Source organism: Dipodomys merriami, unplaced genomic scaffold (assembly GCF_024711535.1).
Source record: "Dipodomys merriami isolate MVZ:Mamm:240054 unplaced genomic scaffold, mDipMer1.0.p SCAF_31, whole genome shotgun sequence".
NCBI classification, from domain to species: Eukaryota; Metazoa; Chordata; class Mammalia; order Rodentia; family Heteromyidae; genus Dipodomys; species Dipodomys merriami.
This window is the reverse complement of record NW_027204604.1, coordinates 3,037,158-3,054,485: the sequence shown is the minus strand read 5'-3', so window position 1 is coordinate 3,054,485 and position 17,328 is coordinate 3,037,158. Positions and strand designations below refer to the sequence as shown.

At 37.8% G+C, this 17,328-nt stretch overlaps 1 protein-coding gene across 1 annotated transcript in view; it reads right to left on the bottom strand.

Annotated features, from left to right (window-relative positions):
• Ush2a (usherin) overlaps positions 1–17,328 on the bottom strand; it is a 640,266-nt gene that overhangs the window by 117,179 nt on the left and 505,759 nt on the right. Inside the window, exon 55 of the mRNA XM_070041435.1 lies at positions 3,709–3,816. Within this exon, the coding sequence (XP_069897536.1) occupies positions 3,709–3,816 (108 nt within the window). The remainder of the gene's footprint in view (positions 1–3,708; positions 3,817–17,328) is intronic.

Here is a 17,328-nt window from a genome sequence, read left to right as displayed (position 1 = left end):
AACTAGACACACACACACACGATTATCACCCATGAGTGTTGTATTGGTAGAAGCGTTATCATTTGTTAGCTCTGAGTGTTCATTAGGAGATGAAGCAACTACTCAAGAACTGCAAAAGATACTGTTGCATTAAGTGCAGGATCCAGGAAATGTCCATGGAGAATCAATACTTAAACAATGGTCAGGGAAGAAGAATCCAGAACATTCTGGAATGTGAGCAGACTAGCTGTTTTTGCCTTTTCCTCTTTATTGATGCTAGATTATGAAAGCATATCTGAAATTTTATCTGATTTAACTCTAAAATAACGTAGATCTTACATCTCCCCTGGGAGGTCAATTGTTCTAAGAAAAGAGAATAATAATGCAATTCAATTCAAGTTCTCCCTACTGCTTCTGACTAAAGGTACATAGCTTTTGTTGGTGGTGGTCGTGGTCTGGGGCTTGAATTCTGGGCTTGGGTACTATCCCTCAGCTTGTCAGCTCAAAGCAAGATCTCTACTGCTTGAGCCACAGTGCCATGTCTCGTTTTCTAATGGTTTATTGGAGTTAAGAGTCTCATAGACTTTCCTACCGGGGCTGGCTTTGAACCGTGATCCTCAGATCTCAGCCTCCTGAGTATCTAGGACTATAAGCATGAGCCACCAGTGCCTGGCCAAAAGGATAAAATTACACAGAACTATATTCAGGTTATCACGAGGTTATAATGTGTATTAATTATTTTTTAGGTTGAAAATGAGGAAAGGCTCAGGGTAGATATGAACATATGCTTCTTTTTCTCTCCATATGCACTTCAGACTCTCATTTCCTATACCTGCAAACTATGTTTGATTTACTCAGAATTGGACATTTTTGTAACACCAGGTTAGTGATTTAGAAGGATATATTTATTTGTGCTTTGCAGTGAACTCCCGAGTTAAGCATTCATACTGCATTTATTTCCTATACAGGTTGTACACAAATGGCACTTAAGTACTCAGACAATGGATCTATATCCATGTTTCTTCTGCAGAGAAAAATTCACTTGAGTTATAATATCTCTGCAAAGTTATTTGTGTCAAATGAATGGTGTATAATGTTCAAAAATTGAGGAAAACATTTCTCTTATCATACTCCCTTGAACTATTGAAAGCTGTAATTTTGAAGTCATAAAAAGCTGAACCCTTTCAAGAAATTTTATGAGAAGAACTGGGAAAGTAGATGCCTACTTAAAAAATTATGTTTCTTATTATCTTTAATTAGTTGTACAAGGGGTTTCTATTCAACAAAAGATGCCTATTTTAAAAAGAATTTAAATACATGAATTTGGAGATTAAACTGGAATAAGAGGTCTGTTATTTTTATCAGGCTTGAGTTTCAGCCAAAACTGGTTGATAGAACCTTTAGAAATTATCCATTATCATCTAAGTATCCATTTGATAGTTTACCTTTCCAAAAAATCCACTGCTGGTTTCTTCCTTTCAAAGGAACACTAAGCTTTTTGACATGAAACATTCTTTATATAGAAAACATCATTAGTGAATTCCTGGTGAGGAGCCATATGCCCCATATGTGGAATTTTCCATTTTATTCCCCATTTACTGGTAGGAAGTTCAGGTCTAATATTCTGAGGTACCACAATATTTTCATTAGCAGAGCAATGGACCAGTGGTTCACAAAGCTACTATGATAATGAATGGTGCATTTCTATGTGTGAATCTTACTGGTGCCTCAGTTTCCCCACAAGGGAAAACAGATAATAAAAAGTAACAGATAAATAGAGTGATCCCTAATACAAGCTATTTTGCCTTTTTTTCTTTCCCCTAAATAAATGATGCCACCAACTCATACGTACCTCATTTTCATCAGTTGAGTGTATTTCCAAAATGCATTTTTCTACATACTTATTTATTTAGTATAAGAAATGAATGTTACTTTCTGTATTGTTTATGTGTTTTTATACATAAAATATACTAATACAACTTCCTCTTTATCTGAACAGTTCATCTCAGTCTTTAAAGCTAATGCATAGAATTTCACAACACTAGAATTCATTAGTAATTACCATACTCACGGATGTTTAAGTTGCCCTCAACATTCCAACATTTTGCCATGAAGCAAGTACACAGATAAAAAAATTAAAATAATATCAATTCAATCAACATCCAGGTACATTTCCCCATATGAATGTGGCATAGTCTCTGACCTCTATCACGAAAATGAATTCAGTGTCATGAAGAATGAAACATTTGAATTTAGTAGATATTGCTAATTTGCCTACTTTCCATCCCCTCAGACTCTGCTTGACTATACAGTTTAAGGACTGTTTATTTGTCAAAGTTCTTATCCTTTGGGACCTATCACAGTTTACTTGGTCCATCAAACCTTTCTTGACATGTATGGCAGATTATAATCTCTCCTTCATCAGATTAGCCTGAAAAATCTGCTCATCTTTTTTAAATTTTTTAAGTTTAAAAAATTATTTCAAAGTAGTAGTACAAAGAGGTTTCGATTTAACATGTTTATGTGTACAATGCCTCTTGATCAGTTATCACTCCCATAATCCTCCCCTCCCACCTGGCTCATCCCCATGCCCCAGGTTCATTTGCACATGTACATTGAGTCTTATCACTGTATTTGCACTGCTCTTCCTTTCTTCATTCATCTGTCCCCTTCTTTGAGCCCCATTGCTTGCTTTCAGATATGTTTCAGCTTCCTGGTACACATTTAATAAAATGAGCCTGTTGATTGTTCAAAGGGCTTACACCATGAAAATTTAACACTCCGTATGCCATATTTCTATCAGAAAAAAAACTAGTATTATGTATTTTCAGGGAAAGAGACCTCGAAAAGAAATGATGCTGAGTGAAATGAATCAGGCTCAGAGAGACAAGAGGCATATATTCTCTTGCCGGTGGACATTGGGTCTAAAATAAAAGCATAATAAAAGCATATACATGGCTGTATGTATATATACACAATTATTTGCTTTAACATATTATGCTACTAGCATTCCTATTTGATTGCAAGCTATTTTTATTTTATTTTATTTTTGTTGGTTTGGAGGCTTGAACACTGGACCTGGGCACTGTCCCTGAGCTCTTTAGCTCAAAGCTAGCTTGAGCCACAGTGCCACATTAATCAGGAGGCTGAGATAAGTGTCTTACAGACTTTTCTGCCCAGGCTAGTTTTTAACTAAGATCCTCAGATCTTAGCCTCCTGAGTAGCTAGGATTACAGGCATGAGCCACTGGCTCCCAGTGAAAACATTTTTTTTTGTTTTGATACTGAGGTTTGAACTCAGAATCTTTCACTTACTAGGCAAGTGCTTTGCCCTGTGAACCAGGTCCATGGCTCCAATTAAAATTCTTGAAGGTAACATATATCTTATTCAACTTCAGTAGGGAGCATTGTGTCATGTGTATATAAGGGGGCTGGAAATACTGATTTAGTTTTAGTTTTGATGGTCTTTATGTCCAAGTATATAATCATCTTTTCCATAGAAAAATAAACCTAAAAGGCCTAAAGAATAAAAAAAAAACCAATTTACCTTTGGGGGAGTGGGGTGCGTACAGTTGAAAGAAAGCTGAAGAATGAAAACCTAGAGCATTATTTATTTAGCCCTGGTCAAGTTTATTCCTCTTTCCTTATTTGTTATCAAAGAGTTTATAGAGTTCACCTTAAAATGACATATGAAAATTCTTTCCTCATATCATGGCTATTTTTCCATTACCTTCAGGGGCTGCCTGCAGTGTCTGACCTAGAAAAGGCTCACTGGAAGCGCATCCAGCAGATGTACACGCTGTAAGTGTGAAGCTGTAGTTGGTGTATGGCTGGAGACCTAGAAAAAGCAAGCAAGAATAAAAGGAGTGCATCTTGAGAGGATTATTTATGGCCAATTAAGCACCAGAAGTAACATTCAGGGTTGTAGATATGATATGTAAAAGCAGTTAAGATCCCTCCTTAAAACATATCTGTGTGCATGCCAGGCAAGTACTCTATCTAGCTTCTTTGACCCCCTAAAACCTTTTTCATGAAGATATGAATTTCCGCAGTCGTTAAATATTGATATAAATGTCATTGATTGCCGGTAAAAAGGAGATTCTCAGCCAAAGAAGAGACTTTAACATTCCTACAATCCATCCATCCTTCTCCTGATTTTCCTCTACAGGATGTCCCCGAGGACTTGTACTGCTTATGTGATTGAAGCACTTTACCTCCCAAAGAGCTCACCTCGTCTTTAAAGAGCACCCAGCATCTCCTTATTTTGTTTAAAAGTCTTTCCTTATATAGTGGTTTAAAAAAATAGCTTTCTATCACTTCCACCCATGGGGATATATAGAGCAAATCTAATTTCTTTTCCACATGACAGTTCTTCAAATATTTGTAGGCAATTACAAAATCCCCCTTGAGTTTTCTCCTCTCCAAACTCACCACCCCAGGTTCTGAAGCTGCTTCTCAGGTGAGTTTGAGTTTAAGAAGGGAGACTCACGGTTTTCTAGCCCCACACTGTATTTCAGTTCATCGAACTACCAACCGACACTTTGTAAACTTTGTACTTTCTTACCAGTTGTGCTCGCCGCGTTGCATTTCACACTGTTTTTTATTTTCTGTATTTGATGCATTTGTCCTTACACATAGATTAAGGATAACTTGTTGAGCAGAATGGAGTTGGTTTACTTCTTTTTTGTTTAGAATATGATGTGATGTGGCATGGGAATTGCTTAATAACATCTCAGGGAGAAAGGAATGGCTTAATCCATTTACCACAGAAGTTGTAGATGGCCATATTTCAACACTCTGTGACTGGTGACCTTGGACGAGTTACCTCTTTGCCTTGGTCTACTGATCTGTAAAATGGGGAATCACTATAGCATGTAGCTTATATGAGAAGATGAAATGAAATAACCAGAGTAGTATTTTATATTAGTAGAAGCAACATTAAGACTCAGCAGTGTTCAACAAGGAATGTATTGGAACTTACAAGATCTTCCTTTCATTCTTGGGAAAGTTGTTTCTTGAATTTATTTAAGAAATGGTTTTTAGTTGATCTGTCAAACTATTGAGTGAAATTATAGCACTGACCTAATAACTTTTATGTGTAATTTAAAAATAAAATTCTAACAGCATTGTCACATATTTGTTCTTATGGTAGAATGATTCTTCTTTTCAACATGTTCACTTGACATCTTTTCATTTTACAACTTTTGCTTAAATGCTTCATTTCAGAAGATTTTGACCATCTAACTAATACACCTAGCCTTTTAAAATCTCTTTAAATATTTTTCTTCTTTCATAGTCTTCAATATTTTCTATTTTGCTATGTGCTTTTTAACATTTATTATCTTCTCTTCCATGTTGTAATCTCAGAATTTTGTTTTACCTACCACTGTTGTTTGGGTAAGGTGACTATCATAAAATAGATACCTATTAAATGAACAACAACAACAAAAAAGAGATCCAATTCACTTAGAATGGGAGCTGGTGTCTGGTGCCTCCTCTGAAGCAATAATGTTCTGATGCGGGAGCTGCTCCAGCTTTTAGCTTCAAGGCCCTTTGTGTTTCCTTATCAATTTAGTGATAAGATGCAGGTACTTATTTGATTATAATCTTCCATTTTGTTGCTATGGGGGATTTACATAATTTTGATATTTACTTGATTTATGGAGGAGGAATTGGACTAAAGATCTAAGCCCTACCCAAGTCATAAATGTTTGATAAAAGCTTATAGGAAAATGCTAAGATTATAAAATATAGAGCTCCAAAGGGAAGGGAAGGGAATTTCCAATGATGAAAGTTAGAGGTTGCAGTGGCTACGACTTGACGTAGCCTAAAAACATTCTCTTTTTATTCCAGTGGAGGGAAAAGAGGGTCTGGACCATTGGAACACCATTTGATCAGAATTCTGGCTTCCTCTATTGGTCTCTGAGTGTAGGGATGGTACTTTTGAATGATTTTTTTCCCCTAGATGTCTTTACCAGTGTGAAGTCATCACCAGTGTGGCTTGACAGACAGCCTCTATCCCAATGAGCTGGAGAGTCCTTTCTCCTTTTTAATTTCTATTTGTTGGTCATGGGGTTCAAACTTAGGACCTGAGTGCTGTTCCTGAGCTCTTTCACTCAAGCCTATCCCTCTACCACTTTGAGCCACAGCTGCACTTCAGTCATCCGGTCGTTAATTGGAGATAAGAGTCCCAGGGACTTTCCTTCTTGGGCTGTCTTTGAACCTCAAGCCTCAGATCTCAGCCTTGTGAGTAGCTAGGATTACAGGCATGAGCCAGGGGCACCCAGCTTTGGAGATTCTGTATATTGTATAATGATAACAATCAATGCTCAATAATAATCATCATCAATGAAATTTGTGAACAATAAATATGTCCTAATTTTTGTCTAAATGCAATTTTGTCTAGATGCAGTTATGGTGGGAAAATGTGACAATATTTCTAGGCAGTTTATCCCCCAAACTGTTTTCTGGAGTATTTTGACAAGAACAATGACTTTACTTCTGTTCCTAATTGTGTGTTCTGTATGGGCTAGTTCCTAGTTTTAGACATGCCACAGTCTTTAAGAAATGGTGCTAGGAAAACTGGGTATTAATATGGGGAAGATTGAAACTTGACCCTTCTCTCTCATTTTTTGAAAAGTCAATTTAACATGGATCACAGCCTAATACAAGACTCAAAACTCTGAAATAATAAGAAAAAAGCAAAAGGGAAATCCTGTATGGCATTGGTATAGACTCTTTTTTTTTGTTGGTCATGGGGCTTGAACTCTGGGCTTGAGTGCTGTCCCTCAGCCCATCTGCTCAAGGTTAGCACTTTAGTACTTGAGCCACAGCACCACCTCTGGTTTTCTGGTGGTTTATTGGAGATAAGAATTTCACAGACTTTCCTGCCCAGGCTGACTTTGAACCCTGATCCTCAGATATCTGCCTCCTGAGTAGCTAGGATTACAGGTGAGAGCCACCAGTGCCTGGTTTAGGCTTTTTTTTTTTTTTTGATATCACACCAAGACAGAGGAAACAAGGCAAAAGCACATATAGACAGCAATGTAACAAACCAAAATTCAAAGGAAACAATGAACAGAGTGAAGAGAAAACCTACAGAATGGAGGAAAATATTCATCTAACAGCATATTAATCTCCAAAATATATAAGGATCTTAAAATGGTTAACAACAAAAATAAGTAATCTAATTTAAATAACTGGACAAATGGTCTGAACAAAGATATCTCCAAGGAACTGTTATTTCAATGTTTAGGAGGCTGAGTCAGGAAGATTATAAGTTTGGGAATCATAGTGAGATCCTACCCAAACACTCTCTCTCTCTCTCTCTCTCTCTCTCTCTCTCTCTCTCTCTCTCTCTCTCTCTTTTCTCCTTTCTTTCTTTCTTTCTCTTTCTTTCTCTTTCTCTTTTTCTCTCTTTCTCTCTTTCTCTCTTTCTCTCTTTCTCTTTCTCTCTTTCTCTCTCTCTCTCTTTCTTTCTTTCTTTCTTTCTTCTTTCTTTCTTTCTTTCTTTCTTTCTTTCTTTCTTTCTTTCTTTCTTTCTTTCTTTCTTTCTTTCTTTCTTTCTTTCTTTCCCTGTCTCTCACTGTCTCTTTCTCTCTGTCTTTGTCTCTTTCTCTGTCTCTCACTGTCTCTCTCTCTCTCTCTCTAACACACATACACACACTAAACCAAAGAAAAAAGAAGAGAAGGAGGAGGTGAAGAGGTGAAGGAGGAAGAGGAGGAAGAGGATGAAAAGGGAAGGAGGAAGTAAAGAAGAAATATGTGCAAATATGATGAAACAATATGAAAAAAACACTGTGTTGATAGTTATCAAATCAAAACTACTAGACAGCAGCATCTCCCCTGAGAGTGGCTATTATACAATTTTTTCTAAATAAATACTGGTGAGGAGAAAAATGAACTTCCATACATTGTTGATGGGAATGTAAATCAGCAAAATCATTATGAAGCACAGAATGAAGGTTCCTAAAAAAATCTAAGATCAGGAGGAATATCAATACCAAATTTCAAAGTCTACTACAAAGCCATAGTAATCAAAACAGCTTGGTACTGGCACAAGAACAGACCTCAGGACCAATGGAATAGAATTGAAAACTTAGAAATGAACACACAGACCTATAGCCATCTAATCTTTGATAAGGGAGCCAAAAAAGATAGAATGGAAGAAAGACAGCCTCTTCAGTAAATGGTGATGGCAAAATTGGTTAACCACTTGTAGAAAACTAAAGCGAGATCCTTATATATCACCCTATACCAGAATCAACTCCAAATGGATCAAAGACCGCAGAGTCAAAGCAGACACCCTGAAAACATTACAGGATGGAATAGGAGAAACCCTAGGTCATGTTGGCACAGGCTGAACTTTTCTTAATAGAGACCCAGAAACACAACAAATCAAAGAAAGGTTGGACAAATGGGATTGCATGAAATTGCAGAGCTTCTGCATGGCAAAGGACATAGCTAGCAAGATCAATAGAAAGCCCACAGATTGGGAGAAGATCTACACTAGCCATACAACGGACAAGGGTCTCATATCTACAATATACCTGGAACTCAAAAAATTAAATCCCCAACAAAAAATCCTCAAAGAAACAACTGCCCAATAAATAAGTGGGCTAAAAGAGAAACTTCTCTGAAGAGAAAGAAGGATGGCCAATAGACACATGAAGAAATGCTCAACCTCTCTAGCCATAAAAGAAATGCAAATCAAAAAAATATTGAGATACCATCTCACTCCAGTTAGAATGGCAAAAATCAAGAACTCTAATAACAACAGATGCTGGCGGGGATGTGGACAGAAGGAAACCTTACTGCATTGGTGGTGGGAGTGTAAACTTGTTCAACCACTTTGGAAAGTAGTATGGAGGTTCCTCAAAAGATTACACATAGAGCTCCCCTATAACCCAGCAATCCCACTTTTGGGCATTTACTCAAACGTTCACAAACAAGACCACACTAAGCTACCAGCACAACTATGTTTATTGCAGCATTATTTACTTTAGCTAAGATATGGAAGCAACCCAGATGCCCCTCAGTAGATGAATGGATCAAGAAAATGTGGTATATATACACAATGGAATTCTATGCCTCCATCAGAAAGAATGACATTGCCCCATTTTTTAGGAAATGGAAAAAATTGGAAAAATTATATTAATTGAAGTAAGCTAGGCCCAAAGAAACATAGATCCCATGGTTTCCCTTATTTGCAATTACTAGTATATGTCTGAGACAAGCAGAAATGGTCAGATAAGTTGATGTTAGGCGAAATGAACCCCAAGATAAAGATTCAAATGTTTTTACTTTCTTGCCATTGTTTTTAACACATTTATAAGATTATTTCTTTGTTGCTTTGTATGTCCCTTCCCCAAGGTATAACCCCTGTTTTCACTGTATTTGATGTTGGTATACTTTGTGGAGGAGAAGGGAAAAAACAAATTGTTTAAATAGGGATACAGGTAGACCCATTGCAACAATGAGATATACAGGACATTTGTTGAAAAATGAACTTTACAACTTTGGCTGGGGGTGGGGAGCGGGGTGGGAGGGAGGGGGAATGAGGAAGGGGGGGGAAGATGGGAAGGTATGGGAAGAGGAAACAAAGGAGGAGGCTACAATGCTTGATAAGAAATGTACTCATTATCTTGCTTATGTAATTGTAACCCCTCTGTATGGTATTTTCACAATAAAAAAAAAAAACTAAAATCAAGTTGATGACCATAGTGTCCAGCTATTCATGTGTGTGTGTGTGTGTGTGTGTGTGTGTGTGTGTGTGTGTGTGTGTGTATGTGTGTCTGTAGGAGATATCTATACTTGTGTGTTTATAGAAACACTATTCATGATAGTCAAGCTATGAAATCAACCTTAGTGTCCATTGATAAGTGAATGGATACTGAAAATGTTTTTTAGCTATGAAGAAGAACCCAAACCCTGTTATTTGCTGGAAAGAGATGGATAGAACCTAGGATCTTATGCTATGGTAATATGTTAAATAACCCAGGCATAGAAAGAGAATGTATGTTTATTCTCTTACATGGAGGTTAAGACAAACATTGTTGGGATTACTAGAGGTTGAGCAGGTGATAGGAGGAAGAGGGATAAAAGAACCTGACTTTGATTGATACACATGATAGGTATGTATTAAAATATCACATGGCACCTCAGTGACATATATATATATATATATATATAATATACTAATAAAACATAAAGTAACAGAATATGATGGTCTGAAAATTCAGAAAGTATAACAAAGGTCTTGTGCTATTTGCAGGAGCTTTGTGTTAAAATAGAGCAAATGAGCAAGTGAGAAAAAGAGAGGAGGCTAGATGCTGAATGGGGGAAAGGATGGGAGATACATTCTTCTTCTCTGCTGGCAGCTTTGAATTGAAAATGTGATATTATTCAATCAATGGAAGCTTAGATGGAGGATTAGAATTTTTGCTTGAAGAGTCAGGAGTTCCATTTTCAGCATACAGAGCTTTAGAATAGTACAGAGCTCAGGAAAAGAACATGTAAGAACATGTACCCTGGAAACATCATTTGGGAGATTAACATCAACAGCTGTTTATCTTTTTACTTTCACGGGTCAGAAATGTCTGTTTTTTAAGTAGACTGCTTAAAAAAGAAAGTGTTACAAATGTGTGTGTGATGTGTGTATGTGTGTATGTGTGTGTACGTGCGCACGTGCATGCCAGTATGGGCTTGAACTCAGGCCTCACAATCTTCCTTAGTATTTTCGCTCAGGGCTAACATTCTACCATTTGAGCCAATCTCCACTTCTAGATTTTTGCTGGTCAGTTGGAGACTAATTAGTTGGGCTTTTTCTGCCCAAGCTGGCTTTGAGCCATGATCTTCAGATCTCAGCCTCCTGAGTAGCCAGGATTATAGGCATGAGACACTGGCACCTGGCTTAAATAGTATTTTAATTGACAAATATTAATTGCATACTGCAATTTTATAGCTGTACTTAATTATACAGTATTTTTAGTTGTATACTGTAAGTATGGTTGTAGCTTCATTTCCAATGAAAGAAATACTTTGAAAGACTTAGTTCAAACATGAAGTCAATACAAAAACTATAAAGAACAAAGAGAAAATAAAACTCAAGGTTGCTTTTGGTGGTTGCTCTATTTTTTCTTTTACTTCTCTTTTCATTGTACTGTACATGTTAAATGTACTTTATGAGAGTTACATTTATTTTCAAAGGAGTTAGTTACAAAGTCACATAAGTTACCTCTAGCTAAGTTTATTGAGTGCCTAACATTAGCAGGCTTTGTTCCACAGACAGGAACACAATCAATGAACGCCCACACCACTGCCTGATGCATGTAGTCCTTTTTCATATAAGAGATTACAGAGAGTTTGGGGATAATTGTGTATGATCACACAGATAAGTCAGGTACAAGACCTGGACTGAAACTGGTGCTGCTGGAGTAAAAAAGGTGACCCAGAATAATTGGGTCCAACTGCCTAGCTGAATAATATGTGATAACATCAGTAGCTCAAAGCCCAACGAAAGTTCTAGTAAGACACAGATACAAATCCAAGTGTAATATTTATTTGAATATTTTGCTTTGAACATTATTGCAAGTAACATGTTCTAATACCTTAGTAGTAGCACAGAGCTGTTAGAAGACCTGAATCTCAAAGTTAGCCAGCTTGCCTTCTAGTCATTACCTACTTATTAACCATAGCCAGAGGCAAGTTTTCTGGCCTTCAAGTGCCTCAGTATTTATATCTGTAAATGAGGGGCATAATAGTGTACACTGTTTAAACTAGGTCACAGATTAACCTTATGGAAAACAGCATTTAAATCCCTTATTTTATTTGTCTACATGTTTAGCTCTTATATTTTTCTTTTTTTCTTTTTTGCCAGTCCTGGGACTTGAACTTAGGGCCTGGAGGGGCTGTCCTCGAGCTTTTTTTACACAAGACTAGCCCTCTACAACTTGAGCCACAGTGCTATTTCCTGCTTTTTCTGGGGTGCTGAGGAATCGAACCCAGAGCTTCATGCATGTTAGGGGAGTACTCCACCACTGAGCTACCTTCCCAGCCCAAACTCTTATATTTCTCATATGAGTATCAGATCACCAATAGGCTGGGTTTCAATAATCTTCCAGCAAAGCAGCAGCTGCTATCAGGCGGGGAAGATTTACATGGACCGAATGACCTTTCATATAGACGACTCTGTAAAACTCAATAAGATCCACACATTTCAACTGGAATATGCTGTCGTTTTTAAGTAAGCCCCTATTGGTAGTCCTTAAAATGAGATATCTATGAACTATTAGCAACAGGCAGTGAAAAGGGCACCCCAATTGGAAACTACTCATGAATTGATCAGGATGAGAAGAGGGAAATAAAGCGATGTCTCAAAGGAACCATTCTGACTGTAACTTAATCCTGAAGTCGAAGAGTAAAAGGAGAAAAGAAAACATCATTCAAGGGCTCAGGATCGAATTAGACAAGTAGGAAATAGCAGTTGTAGGGTAGAGAAAGGCAAACGCGTGGAGAAGAGCCAAGCATTTAACATTTCAGTACAGTGAAGATAACTGTGGCTGCAAATTACCTGAATTTCCCTACAGGGAATCATGTTCTCTTTTAAAGGAAAGAAGCATAATATAACCAAACACATTACAATTACACTTCAAGAGTAAATGTGTGTTAAAAAGGCATGAGGAAAAAGTCTGCCTATGGTTCATAAAAATATGATTTGGCAAAGGCAGCCCATGACTGTATAAGTTACATTTCATGCACTCTATGAAGAACAGCTTGCTTCTAATTTTTAATCTCCAGATAAATTGCCAGCAAAAGGCACTTTGTCCATTATAATTTCAGACAGCAAGTGTTATTTCAAAGCATTTAGTCAATGATTCTACCCCATCACTTTATTTTAAAAAAAATACAATGAAGTCCTAAAGAACATGAAATTTAAGAGGTTTGTCACTGGGGACTAAGTTAGAGTTTTTGCTATACTCCTATATAGTAAGGTGACTACAGAAAATGTAATGTCCTGTATATTTCAAAAAAGTGAGCCAGGTGCCAGTGACTCATCCTTGAAATCCTATCAACTCAACTCAAAAGCCTCATATTTGAAGATGGTAGGAAATGTCCTAGGCAGGAAGTGTCCCTGAGATTTTTTTTTTATCTCTAATTAACCACCAAAAAGTCAGAAGTGGAGATGCAACTTAACTGGTTGAGCAATAGCCTTGAGCAAAGCCAGAGACAGAACCATAAGCTTGTGTGTGTGTGCGTGCACGTGCGCACACACACACACACACACACACACACACACACACACACACACATACACAGAAGGATTTGGTAAATTTTTACAATACAATGATAAGTATTTGAGGAGACATCTGTTTACCTTCACTTGAAAGTCTTACAATATGTATATTTGACATATCACATAGTATTCAGATTTTATGTGACAATTTTTTTTTTTTTTTTTTTTTTTGGGTCCGGTCATGGGGCCTGAACTCTGGGCCTGGGCACTGTCCCTCAGCTCTTCAGCTCAAGGCTAGCGCTCTACCACTTGAGCCACAGCGCCACTTCTGGCTTTTTTCTTTTTGCTTATGTGGTGCTGAGGAATCGAACCCAGGGCCTCTGGCATGCAAGGCAAGCGCTCTACCACTGAGCCAACTTCCCAGCCCCTTATGTGACAATTTAAAAAGTGTAACCCCCTGAATTCTTTGGACATTCTTTTTATTTAATTTTTTTCTTTTTTTGGGGGGGTCCGGTCGTGGGGCCTGAACTCTGGGCCTGGGGGCTGTCCCTCAGCTATTCAGCTCAAGGCTAGCGCTCTACCACTTGAGCCACAGCACCACTTCCGGCTTTTTTCTTTTTGCTTATGTGGAGCTGAGGATTCGAACCCAGGGCCTCATGCATGCAAGGCAAGCGCTCTACCACTGAGCCACCTTCCCAGCTCCAATTTTTTTTTTTTTTGGTCATAGGGCTTGAATTCTTGGCCTAGGCGCTGTCCTTCAGTAATTCAGCTCAAGGCTAGTGCTCTACCACTTCTGGTTTTCTTGTGGTTTCTCGGAGATAAGAATCTCATCTCCTGCCTGGGATGGCTTTGAACTGTGCTCCTCAGATCTCAGCCTCTTCAGTAGCTAGGATTACAGGCATGAGCCTCTGGCGCCGGCTCCCTGAGTTCTTTGATAGGCCTGGTTAGTGATCAGTTTTACTATGAGAGGTCCCAGTTACTTCACAAAGTTTTCTTTAGGTCCTCTGCTGTAATATTGACATTATCTTTGGCCTTTACTTGTCGTTGACCTCACTAATTAGTGCCCTTCAGAGCATCTTTTCTCACGGATATTACCAGAAACTTGTAGCATCCACTGGCAATCTTATCTGTGATGTACAGAGCAAGGACTGGTATCTGCTGTAACTTACCTGATTACAAGTGACAATCTAGATTCTCAAAGCTGACACACGAAGGCATCGTAGAATTGCTTCAGAGAAATCTGTGATACATCTTAAATTATGGCACGCTTTTATATCATCTGGCTAAAAACTATTTCTGTAGTTGCCATGCTAAATATAGTCCTCAGCTTTTGGCTGGGACCATCGGTTCCCAGAGATATCTGATTCTATTCAGCCCATTCTATTGAGTCCTTCCATGAACAGCCATTTCCTCTATTGGTGCTTTATGACTTCGGTTCACATGTCCTGTGAGCCAGATATGTCAAGAAGAAGTTTCCCATATCATAAGAACCAGTGAGATAATGTCATTGCTTTCTGTTTGGATTACTTGTTCCAAGCTAATTTGGATCATTAATTCTATATTTCATGTGAAACTCTAGCCATAGCTTGGGCTCCTCTCCTTCATAGAGTGCAGATCCATCTCAAGATCCATCTTTTTTGGGGGGGATGTTAGTATCTTGGTACTAGGGCTTGAACTCAAAGCCTGGGTGTTATCTTCTAGCTTTTTCATCAAGGCTTATGCTCTACTACCTGAGCCACAACTCCAATGATGGCTTTTTTGGTGCTTTATTGGAGATAAGCATCTCATGGGCTTTTCTGTCTGGACTGTCTCAGCCTCCTGAATAGCTGGAATTTTAGACATGAGTTGCCTGTGTCTGGCTAAGAGGCACTTCTTAAATGAGATATTTCTTTGATAGTCTCCAAATACAGAGCAGTGTTACAACTATCCTTCAGATAGTAACTAAGGAAAGTTCTGGCATTTGACTGTAGTAGCAATATTTTAATAAATTGCTTTCTTCCTTATAATTCATTCTTGTGGCAGAAGGAGGATCTGCTCTGCATCTTCAGGCAGAGCTTTCTTTCATCTCTAAAATCAAAACCAGTGACAGCAAATTATGACAGTGTTCAAATGTGCACATATATCACTGAGAAATGGGGCTGGCTACAACTGGTATCTGGAATTTCAGGGCAAATGTTTTCATTTCTTAAAATAGTAGTATCTAGGTGGCTGTTGATTATTAGTTTTTACTGTAGTATTATTCCCATTAGTAGCAGGTTTAGAACAAAGGAAGATGAATAGTTGGTGCTATGTTTTATATATATATATATATAACATGTATATATATATATAAAACATATATATGTATATATATATATATATATAATTTTTTTCAAATAGCCAGACATAGAGTTAGTTTTCTCCAGGTTAGGGAAAATGAAAATAAAGTCAATTATTATATCTGATTTCTCAGTCCAGGGTTTGGTGGTCAGTCATTAGATGGAAGAAGGGGAATGCAGTCCAGAGCACTACCTACAACTACAGAAAACATTCCTGGTGCTGTTTGGAGCACATGAATACCACCTGAGTTTTATTCCTCTCTGTTTTAGTTAAAGCAATAGATTGCCAAGAACTCCTGATTGCCAGAGGACAGCTTCAGAGGTTTGCAATTACTCTGTGCAGCCTAAGGTCCTGTGCTCTGGTTTTACCATCCTGAAATTCTTTTTTTTTATTGAGAAAATACTGTACTGAGGGGTTACAATTACATGGGCAAGATAATGAGTACATTTCTTATCAAGCATTGTAGCCTCCTGCTTTGTTTCCCCTTTCCATCCCTTCATTCTTAATTGTTCTGAAAAAGGGCACCTGAATTTTCCCTTGGCAATGGTGTTCTTGTCAGCTATATAAGTGGTCCTGTCTGAGATTTAGATGTCTTTGACTGTTCTTTAAAAACCCCCAACAACTTACTGAGCTAGAATCACTTAGATACTGTTATGAAAAATAAACTATTTTCTATGTTTTAAAGAAAATTTATTTATCATCACAGGAACAGACAAGCTATTATAGTAGATATTATTACAATAATATCTATTAATAATAGACTATAGAAGCACAGAGTACAGTTACCAAAAAGTAAAATCTTAGGGCTCACTATGGTGGCTAATGCCTGCAATGCCTGTTATTCAGGAGGCCTTTCAGAGGATGGCTGTTCAAAGCCAGCCTAGGGAGAAACAGCTTCAAGATTTAACCTCCAATCAGCAAAAGGCTGAATTTGGAGTCTTGGCTCAAGTGATAGCTTACCAACTGAGCAAGTAGACCAAGAAAGCTTGAGGCTCTAAGTTCAAATGTTAGTACTGGAAACTAACTAACTAAATCCCTGTTATAAGGAATTCCCATATTGTTGCATTGTTGCCATGTTCTTCTAAAAGTGCTGTGTTTCACTGCAAGATTAACATTACACTTTCTGCTCCCTACACTCAGTATTGTGAGGGTTTATGTTATTCAGCACAAAAGGTTTTCCAAACTTCTATGAGAATGGAAAGGAAGGTGAATTGTCTCTCTTTGCTATTTTAATGGGTGCATCTTCTGAGTCAAATGCACTGATGACCAACTTTTGGTTAATCATTTTGGAAACACGGTTCCCTGGGGATAGAGAAACCCAGGCCCTTCTCATGCTTGCTGCGAAACAGGACATGATAGATTCCGTTATTTTCTCGGTGGATTTAATAATTTAGTTAATCCTTTTACATTTCTTCCATACCCTTAAGCTCACATTAGAAGGCTGGGGTATCAAGTCATGGTGACCCAAAGCAAAACAATGCCAGAGCTGACATCCAGATTGTTCTATACGGGTGGGAGGATGTGTTTAGTAATAAATGATACGAAAAGGTCTTTTATTGACAAGCTGTCGAGCGTTGTTTGCATTAGCGAATAGGAGAAGATGATGGCTGCTGTTCTTCCTGTCCCCAAGGGGACCGGGCTCAGTGAGATAGGGAAAACGCTTCAGTTTACTTAAAGCATTGATAACACCTCTAAATAATTAACTGAGGACTTCCTGTCTCCAATTACTTAATGCTTTTTTTTTTTTTAAAAAAAAGCATCTTGAGAGGATTATAAGCAATTTATGGATTTCACATG